Genomic DNA, 10,277 nt, shown 5'->3' with positions numbered 1-10,277 from the left:
ATTTTTTCGAGAAATTTTACAAAAATGACAGTAGTTTCTTCTGCAGACTGCCTTCATCCAGGGGACCTTATGCGCCCCAGTGAAATAAAAAAACAAACAAATAAAATAACGTCCCACCCTTTTGTTTGGGTAAAGTTGATGCCCTTAAATTCCACCTATTTTTCAAAATGCAAGTATAATTCAATCATTGAGATGTAAACAAAGTCATTCCGAGTTGTTTCAAATGAAATAATTGATTGTAGAGAACTTTGCCAACTTAGATTTCTTTCCATTAGTGGTGACGAGCCCCAGGGGACAGGTTATTTATCTACAACGCATAAACTGCCATTTTATTTACTATCCAAAATTGCCAGTGAACCTAAATGTGTCTTCTAAGTTTTCTAAGTGTCCTATCTTGCCTCACAACGCCCTACATGTACCCTTCCGCCATGAAAGGCTTTAAGAAAATGTGTTTTAGGCCTAATCCTTGCCTCAAAACTTTAGTAAAACAATGTCTCACACATAATGCACACATAAAGCATATTCATAATCATATAACATAGTAACTTTCTGTGAGGGAGCTTTAAGACATGCCACTCACTAGAATCTAACAGTGACCTGGACAAGAGAGAGAACAACCATTTGATGTCCTCATAAAAATGGCAACCTACTTGTAGATTAATTTTGTTTAATTTTAACAATAATGTATTTTGCTTGGTTTATAGAGCATTTTTAATAATACTGGACACTTACACCATGTTGAGGCTTACATCTTAACAGTCACGGTTCCCTGTAAGATTTTAGAATTATCAATAATTAATATATCATGTTGGTGGTTATGAAGGATCCCTTTGATGAGGTGCACTATGCAGAAGAGGGACATAAATAGACATCAAGGCTGTCTATGCAGTGTTGATGGAAGCTAACTGCTGAGGTATATTGTCAAGAAACTAGACTTTTTTTTGTGAATCATGGGTGTATAATGTTGTCAATATCTATATGAGGGGGCCAATAATTATTTTGTAGGGCCATGTGCCCCAATGCAATTGCCCCACCTGCTTAACAGTAGCTACACAACTGGCTACATCCAATACACGTACCATTCTTCAGATCTTGGAAGCATTAAAAATCATATCCCAATTTGCATTACTCTTCCTGAACCAGGAAATGCTTTATGAACTGTTACAGTACTGACTGGTCTGTAATTTTCTGTGGTGACTTCAAATATTTAAATATGTCAACATTTATATCTACAAGGCGATGCATAAATAATGTATCTTTAATAGTTACATTGTTACTGTAGATAACAGTACATATGTTACTGTAGGTAAGTTTCAAATTTCCAGCAAAGTAACTGGCACTGTGTACAGTACACACATAAAATACACTGGAAATAAACTACAAGTAGCCACTTATGAAACAACAAACAAAAAAGGCATATGAAGAACTAAAATGTTGCACTGTTTGGCAAAACATAACTGACAGATTCAGCACTTCACAGATTAATACAGGGCTATTACATGACACATATTTCACATGTGACAAATAAACAGCCCTGGGGTTGGCAATCGCAGCTTATTAACCACAACACTGATCAACATAAGCGTAAAACTGATCATATTTGCATTCCAGTTATTGACTTGATAAGTTAATGTTAACTTTATATAATATGTGCCACTTTCTTTCCAGCAGAGAGGCCCAACTCAGTATTTCTCAGCGCTGCCTCAACCACACTAGTGCAAACTTTGTTATAAAACAACCATGTTTTAGTGTTGTGCCCCTGTGATACAGCAACTGAATAAAACAGTGAGTAGAATGCCTCTGGATAGGCAGAGTCCATGTGTACAGCAGATCCATCTGTGATTTAGGATGCCAGGCCCAGCAGAAATCCTCCAACAAATCCACTTGAGACAACAATATTTCTCTTCACAAACTCTGTGGACTGTAGAGTAAAACAACAATCACAATAAGATGCAAGAAAAACAAATAAAAGCACATAACAAATCTGGTGCAGCATGCATCATGGTGAAACTTTTTATTTAAAAATTGAAAAATCATGATCTGTTACCAGTTAAAAGACTGCATGTACCAAAGTAACAGTACACAACTGAAATAATATAATTTTCCTGTCTGCAAAAGACTAATCGTGTGTATCAACAATTGCAACAGAACAAAGATTACAGCTAACATAGGGCCACTTTCATTATATTTTGATGAATTTGTCAAAAGGCTGGAACAAGCTAGGATTTCATAAGCCAACATGAAGACTCATTTTAACCTCTAAAATATTTTTGGAAATATCATGATCACCATTATAAACACTTTAAACATAAACATATTATCTGCAGCTAATTTACTTTTCTCATAATTAAAATCAGTAAAATTTATTATCTGATGCTCCTTTGGACATCCCTATGAATAAATTTAAATAAAATGTACAATGATAATATAGTATAAATAGAATTACTCAGTAGTTTAAAAGCATTTACACATGATCAGTGTTCCTCTTATTTACAAGCTACATCTGTGTGAGCCATGGGTACAACTTAAAGTAATAAATTAATTAGAAGGGGTGTTTGGATTCTTTTGGACATATAGCTTGCTGTAAACTTGATCCTATATGAAACAGTTAATAATCTACCTCTTCAATAAAGGAGTTGAGCTCTGGAGCTGCTTTGTTGGCTTTTTTCTTGAGATGCTTTTTCGCTTTATTGACATCCTTCTTTACTTTCTTCCAGTCGACTTGCACATAGCCACTGTGATTTGCAATCTGAAAATAAACATCACAAGGTTGTTTACTGACTGTTACTGTGACAGACACCTATGAAGCTACTGTATTCCCAAGTCTATGGTGTTTGAATTGTGTGGCATTATACTTACTTGCAACAATAGAAACCCTCCACCTACTGCAGTTGCTGCAATTTTCCCAACCTTCTGAAAGAGATAACCAGCACACCTAGGATACAAATAGTCATATAACTTCATACATTGCACATTATATTGATATAAATGCTTAGTTTCTTTCTGTGTTTTCATACAATAGCGTACTGCCTTTTACACATGACAATGTGGATACTGCTTGAATAGCAGGCATACTGAGAAGAGGCTCTCTATGTTACATTTGAAAGAACGATGCCTGAAAAAACACATCAGAGAAATTGAGTGATCTCTGGGTGCATCTGAAGGTGCACAGAGGTCCATATTTACCAGCCTGTCACGCCACCCATCATGAGCTGCGTCGCTACAGAGTACTTTTCAGCAATGGGACCAGTATTGCTCCCAAAAACTCGACTCCACCACTGATGTCGCCTGGCATAGTCAGTGATGTCCACCACCTCATACAACTCATCCTCACTCTCTGCCTCTGCATACAGACAGAAGAGGAATGTATGACATTTTAGCATCCAAAATCACAAGAGACTTTGTGAGAAACGATGTGCATTACAGAAGCACATAAACCCTTTCATACATGATCATTTATCTGAGGCTTCGTGATGCCTGAACACAAATGATTAGTGACCTGAAGTTTAGACACGTTTCACGGTAGAACAAATGTGAGACATAGAAATATAGAGATGAACGTTACTTTTTTTATATCTAGGCCTACGACTTTGTTGGAAGTCTGTCTGGCTTAGTGTTTTATAGGGAACCAGAAAATTAGGTGTGGCAATGAAGACAAAGAGAAACCTTAACCACTAAAAACCTCTGTGGCACACCCAAAAGGTGCACTTCCTCATTTCCCACTCATGAACGTTTTACTCAGGTGAACCCGTCCTTCACTATCATAAGAGTTAAAAACAATAAATTACATTGTGAAGTACAAGCTTTGGTGAATGGTCCAACAGCATAAGAAGATTGCATGCTACCTTATACAGCTTTAAAGCAAGAAACGCTAAGTAAAAACGAGAAAAAAGAAGACAGTAAGAGACTGCTTCAGGATTTGATCTGAACTGCGTTATATCAATGTTTCGCATCCAGCATCTGCTTGAACCTACACAGCTCAGATGAAGGCTAATGTTAGTAACCGGCAAAGAAAGCTGACTGTTGGATGACGAGCACCATGTCGACTACAGTGACCTAGTGCGTCTTTTTAAACACCACTGTCTGTTGTGACTTAAATGAAATAAGGTCGTGTAGCATCCTTCGAGATGCAATAGGTATAATTAGCTGTTTACCTTCTCCGCGGTCCGCCATTTTACGAGGCTACAGCAGTGTTGACAGTCGGCTCGTCCCTACTGCGCATGCGCAGTTCCCGTGCACTTTCACACCAACGCGACCAGCAGCCCGCCTTTACAAAAATCAGTTTAACTAACCAAAATTTTCGAAAAGACATGTAAAATGTAATGAATTGGGAAAAAAGAAATGTATGATAAACGTGTTTTTGGATGAAATTTGTCTGCACCATATCCCACCATCTAAAGCCTTTAATTTAAACTACTTTTAGTTAGTGCTGTAGCCATCTTGCAATATAACATGGCCTATTTGCATTGTTTTGGAAGTAGGAAAAGAAAAAGCCATGTTCGAAAGTCCACTGTGAAAGTATTTGACCCTCTTGAAAATTCAAATTTTCTGGATTACAACTGATAAATTGACATAATTTTCCAAGCAGCATTTTTAGTGTGCATTCGTGTACACCTAAACTTGCAAATACAGGTTATTTACTCATTACAAAATAAGTAACCAAAATGTGTTAGTTGTCTCCCACACAAAAACACATTAATACAAAGTGTGTTTGTCAAATACATTTGAAAATGTATGAAAATTACCAAAAAGTGTATTTTTGCTTAATTAAGTGTTTTTTAAATAAATTTTGGGATGAAAAAAAGTGTTTGAAATATGCTCACATATATAAGCATTCATGTCCATTTCTTTTCCACATGAGAAGTGATCTTCCCCATTTGTCTTAGCAGATTTGCAGCACATTGTAGTTGGATGACATTTGCAATTTTCAGACAGCACTAGCAGGATTGAAGTCAGGACTGGGCCACTGTTGGACATTGACCTTTTTTGTTTTTGAGCCAATCTGATGTTGCTTTTGACCTTGCGCTTGAGATCATTGTTCTACTGAAAGGTGAATTTTCTCTCAGGCTTCAGTTTCTTGTCAACCAATTTCTCTAAGAGCTAGGGTGCTCAATCCTGGTCCTGGAGATCTATCACCCTGCAGAGTTTAGCTCCAGTCCTATTCTAGACTCTTGATCCAGGTAATGGAGGCATTCAGGGGCATCTGAATATTAGAGCCAGGTTTCTTGGATTTGAGCTCTCCAGAATGGTAGATATCCAGAACCAAGATTAGTGCATTCTGTTTTGCTCTGTTCATTATTCCTTCAATTTTAACAAGATGCCCATCTCTGCTGGTGAAGAACATCCCAGTTATGATTCACTGTAGGGTTAGTAGGGTGGGGTCAGGTAATTTGGGGCAGTTTGAGTGTATTTTGTTTCTCGTTCTGATGGGTATCATTCAAAGCTAGTGCCATTGGTTCTTTAGGCACCATGTTTAATTGGAGGGATATTGTAAAGGTGTGTTTGGTGGTGGTCTCAAAGCAATCCATTAAACCACATAAGAGGGAGAAGGACATGACATTTCTTTTTTGTTTGTTAAGGCAATTATTAATGCCAAATACACAAGTTATTATCATGCTCTGTGAGTGAATTAAGGAGAAAATCTTGATTTACCAGGATGCCAGATTACTTCAGATCCTTCAGGCAATCAAGGTATTTACATCATCTGCATTCTTCATTTGCATATTGTAATACTAGCATTGCAGATATTGTGATGATAATTAACAAATGATATATTGTACAGCTCTACCATCATATAAAAAGTCTCAAAGATATTGTGCATTCTTAAGGATCATGTTGAAGTTCTCAAACCAAACTGACCATTTCTGTCTAATGACATGAAGTATATTTTTGTTCTGAGGGTTCAGATTCAGATATTCTACTGTCAAATGTAAAAGTATACAATGAAGTTTCTTAGTGCCTGTAGACCACCTGCTAAAAGCTCCAGCCAGCTGCAACAGCCAGTTTTTTCTTCAGGTCGATCATAGGCACTATGTCATGTGGCACTAGATGCTATTGATTTCAAGTTGATTTCTGGGGTAGGGTCTTGCTGTTTTATCGATACATACTAGAATTATGGCCTATTGAGATGGAAATGTCCATAAGCACAGATGGCTGTTTTGTGTTCATCCTAAAGGCATGATATTAGGTAGTGCTGAGTCACCCACATCAATCTCACAGCTGTTGCCTGCCAGTGATTACAGCCTTTGCCATCACTAAGACCCATTTGCTATTGATTCCTTATTGTTTGATATCCCATTTTCTGCTTTTTTCTGCTTTTCCTTTCATCCAATACAGACTGTGTACTTGTGCATTGCATGAATCCAGAGTGCTGCAAAAATGTTGTGTGATGAGAACCCACTATTATATAAAATAACATTATAAGTACCTTAAGTACCTTAACTTATCATAAGAGAGTTTAAAATAGAAAAAATAAATTTTCTTGCTTGAGTTGTGATTCTGTTCAAGATGTGAGAAACATCTTTTATCTGGCACTGTCTTCATGTCTGCAGTTAATCAGATTAGAACGGAGCTGACCACGCTGTAGAATGATGTAGAATATAGTATATATTATATATTGTCACTGTCACTTGTATTTCCAAAAAAAACAAAAACAAAAAAACCAAAGCAAAAAACATTCTTAACTTACAATCGAAGTTAATGTAAAAAATGGACCATGGTCAGTACAAGAACAAATCTTTCAGCTTTCAGCACTCATGGAGACCTGTTTGATGATGCACTTCACTCCTCAGCATTCACATTTGACCCAGAACTACAGACTTCAAATAACTTAAAAGCCAAACTTGTATCTAATGTACATGCAATACATATGAATTCAAAGTTGACCAACAGAGATTTGGTCCAAAAGATGGTGCTGTAGATTTCATTTTTCAGATTTCTTGAAGACCAGTCGATAATACTTTTCCTAGCCAATGAATGCTGTTTAACAGGAAAACACACATCTGAGGAACCATTTCAGCTCAAACCTCCAGCTCAAGCTCTTTTTCAGCTGTTAATGTGGTTTATGCCATTAATGCGAAATGAGAACAAACTGTGACACTTTATTTTTAGAGTTCACTGTATATGCTTTGTAGAAGCTCAGCATGTCTTTAACTAACATCTAACTAAATGTCCATTTAATGAAACTGAACTTTTAAGTTGAATGTTTTTTAAATCTTAACCTTGACCTAACCTTAACTCCAAGCCAAAACCTAATCCTAAACCTAACTCTAACCCTCACACTGTCCATAACCTACTAAAACTTACCAAATAGGTTTTTTTGTAATAATTAGAGCATCTATAGGTAATGTTTAGGGGGCTTAAACTAAAGTGTCACCCAAAACAAACAATGGAAGCCCTATATTAATGTGTAATGAGACAGTAAGAATGTTGTTCTGGTCTTTGTGAAGATGATTATTATAAATTAAAGGATTATATTAGAGAATAAGTGCATTTAACAGAGCTTATAAGCAAAATAGATTAAAAAGCACTATGTGGCCTAAAATATTAACACCCAACATGAAAAACTAGCCTTGAACTTCAGACTGGGAACAGACTAAGACATTCAGTCTTTGAGAGATAAAAAAGGGACAGAAAAACACAAATCTAACATAGTTTTGTATTAATGCAGTGTTTTAATATCAGGTATTATTACAAAAAAAGACTCTTAAAACTTAGGAGGAAGAAAAAAGGGGAGGTGGGGCTCAAACCGTTTATCATAAGCGGAACTGGCAATTGTACCCAGCGCACCTATGTGTGTCTCTGTATACAGTTGAGACTTTTAACTGGCAGCTCTCTTAACCAATGAGAAAGGTCAAGGCGGAACGGCGTAATCACAATACAGCCGCGCGGGCCAATCAGAGCGGGCGAACAGAGAGCGTAAAGTTGAGGGTTTGTTTTTTACCCTCCCCCTTTAAAGTTTATGAAAAAGAGGGATCCCGAGTCAAGGCCGGTCACGTGCCCGCGCACACGAGCAGCCATTGGCCGCAGCGGCAGAGGAGGCGTTCCCAGAGCGACGGCGTGGGTTCGCTTGAGTGACACAATTATAACAAGTTTGAGCTGGAGACTGGGGGCCAAGTTTAACATATCGCCACATTATCACCTCGGCGGAAAAATCAGAGGCGTTGTTGGGCTACATGTCTGCTGCAGTGTCGCTGGAAAACCGAGAGGAATATGTGCAGAGGACAATGTGAAAAGAAGGGCTGTTTTTGAAGGAGAGTCTCTTTTCCTGGCGGATTTGGCATCTTGTTCTTTTGCGTTCGGGATCGGCGCGAAGGTGCCGGCGGCGCTGATACATTAATCTGGCCGAGTTTGTCCGCCGCTCGCCCCGCTTTCTCAATGAAGCCGTGCGCGGTGTCGCTGGCCGCCGCAGCCTGCGCTGCTGGTCCGAGTCTCGGCGCTGCTGGCGATGATGAGGAAAAGAAAATGGCGGCGCGAAAAGCGAGTGAAACCGAAGAGGACTTTCCAAAGCTTACGGAGCAAGAAAGGGAGCGCTTAGCCGGCATTGACAGGTCAGACCAACCCTGCTTTTCAGAGCAGTTCTGGCTGTCTGTTTAGTGAGTTGATCCTATGCAGAAGTCGTAAAAAACCAACGCAGTGCAACTAAATTAACACGGAACCGCCTGTGCGTGTGTGTGTATGTGTGTGTGTTGTCCTCTACTTGCAGCTCACTGTTTGGATTTCAGAGGCTTCATGAAGATGGCGCCAGAACGAAGGCCTTGCTGTTAAAGGTAGCTGAACACACAGTCGGCTCTGAGCTGGCACTCACCGTTTATCACTCCATAGAGAGAGAGAGAGAGAGAGAGAGAGTTAGCAGGAGTTTATCTGGTTTTATGTTTGCGTATGCTGCCCGATTCGTTTAGACAGTACATTCAGGCTTTTTATTTCCTTGCTGTGTCCAGTTTTCTCCGAACTGTACTTTTGTTTCACTGGACCCTGTTTGTAACTAGTTAATGAGCTTTCTGTTAGTTCGGTAACCAGACTTACACTAGTTGACCGTTTACCAGCTAACGTTACAGATGGGATGTGCGAATGTAAGATTTATGACTGCAATTTTAGTCGTTTAAAGGACATGCACGGAACGTTTTTTCTCATCTTTAACTGTCACTGCAATATTGGTACGAGGCTGGTCAGCTTCTTATTCGAATTTTCCAGTTCCACCTTAAATAGTGCAGCCGTGAGACGTTCGTACACGTAACTGCTGCACCATTTAAGGTGGAACGGGAAAATTCGAATAGGAAGCCAGCTCCAGCCTAGTAATATTGATTAGTTAGCTAACATCGGCTCGGCTAAGTTAATTGTGGTGTAACGTTGCTTATAACGTTAATAAGCAAAATATCTAACCAAACCAAATCAGTCTAACGTTAATATATTGTAGGTTTGCTTGCTCTGCCGTTGTTCACAGTCTTGTGCTTGGCTAACTGATATAACGTTAGCCTGGGAACCCTAGCAAAGCTGCCGGACTGTGGGACGGAGATGTGGACACACTGGCTAACCTTACTAACTAACGTTAACTAAACCTAGCTAGCTAGCTGACACACTTTTTCATCCCAGGCATCCTAAATATACCTGTACGTAGTTTGCGAAGTGCTGGCAAAGAATAGAAAGCTAGAAAGTAGCGTTTTCGTGTTGACCATTCAGCTAACTTGCTGGATATTTAGTGTTCGTAGCAGGTGGACCGCTCCCTAAGATAACTAGCCTGCTGTTCATTGGGTTGGGTTTTTGATTTAACGTTAACGTATTAGGTAGTATTATTAGTATTAATAATTAACTTAATCAATTTTCTTAATTAATTAATTAATAACTTTTATGTAAATAATAGTATTATCATTAGGTATTGGGTTGTAGAACTCAGACCTGTGGCATTATTGAAACCATTCGTCTAACAAGGGCTTGGTTGCCAAACCATCATCCTCAACTGTATCACAAACCCTAGTTTGTTTAGTTAGCTGGTCAGTTCTCAAAGGACATGCAGTGTAGTCAGTTCAAATATTATGTAGCTGTAGGTCTTACAGGAAAACAAGAAAACTTTATTATACAGAAATGACCTCTCTTGTCCTCATGTTAACCGTGGCCTAGTTCAGGATCTTGATGTGTGCAAAATTGTAAGATTGGTACTGGTTAATTCTTGTACCCAAGTATATAGTCATAAGTAAATGCTGTAGGATCTGTTGCTGTAATACACCATCATTTTGAGTAAAAGCCAGTTCATTACATGTTTGAGGCAGATCTGAGCGAAT

General features: G+C 38.6%; 2 protein-coding genes across 5 annotated transcripts in view; one reads left to right on the top strand and one right to left on the bottom strand.

The window, feature by feature from the left end:
* Positions 1–1,240: 1,240 nt before the first annotated feature.
* On the bottom strand, positions 1,241–4,250 carry fundc1 (FUN14 domain containing 1). Its single transcript, XM_036583945.1, has 5 exons — positions 4,155–4,250; positions 3,187–3,343; positions 2,860–2,935; positions 2,621–2,749; positions 1,241–1,921 (listed from the first exon to the last, which is right to left on the bottom strand). The coding sequence occupies exons 1-5, from the start codon at positions 4,171–4,173 to the stop codon at positions 1,844–1,846; spliced, it is 459 nt and encodes a 152-aa protein (XP_036439838.1). The 5' UTR covers positions 4,174–4,250; the 3' UTR covers positions 1,241–1,843.
* Positions 4,251–8,052: 3,802 nt separating this feature from the next.
* The window catches only part of kdm6a (lysine (K)-specific demethylase 6A), a 73,739-nt gene continuing 71,514 nt past the window's right edge, over positions 8,053–10,277 (top strand). For all 4 annotated transcript variants that reach the window (XM_036583823.1, XM_036583663.1, XM_036583745.1 and 1 more), the window contains exons 1-2: positions 8,053–8,549; positions 8,705–8,768. In XM_036583823.1, coding sequence (XP_036439716.1) covers positions 8,377–8,549; positions 8,705–8,768 — 237 coding nt within the window. In that variant the 5' untranslated portion in view covers positions 8,053–8,376. The remainder of the gene's footprint in view (positions 8,550–8,704; positions 8,769–10,277) is intronic.

The sequence above is a fragment of the Colossoma macropomum genome, unplaced genomic scaffold (assembly GCF_904425465.1).
Source record: "Colossoma macropomum unplaced genomic scaffold, Colossoma_macropomum, whole genome shotgun sequence".
Lineage (NCBI taxonomy): Eukaryota > Metazoa > Chordata > Actinopteri > Characiformes > Serrasalmidae > Colossoma > Colossoma macropomum.
Note: the sequence above shows the minus strand (reverse complement) of the source record. Positions and strands in the feature narration are given on the sequence as shown.

What these genes read in the sequence shown, in the direction of transcription:
- fundc1 (XM_036583945.1), bottom strand. An exon ending in ATGGGTGGCGTGACAGGCTG is followed by an intron (nt 2,936 to 3,186) that starts GTAAATATGGAC and finishes TTTGTATCCTAG; the next exon opens with GTGTGCTGGTTATCTCTTTC. An exon ending in TCAACTCCTTTATTGAAGAG is followed by an intron (nt 1,922 to 2,620) that starts GTAGATTATTAA and finishes TTTACTCTACAG; the next exon opens with TCCACAGAGTTTGTGAAGAG.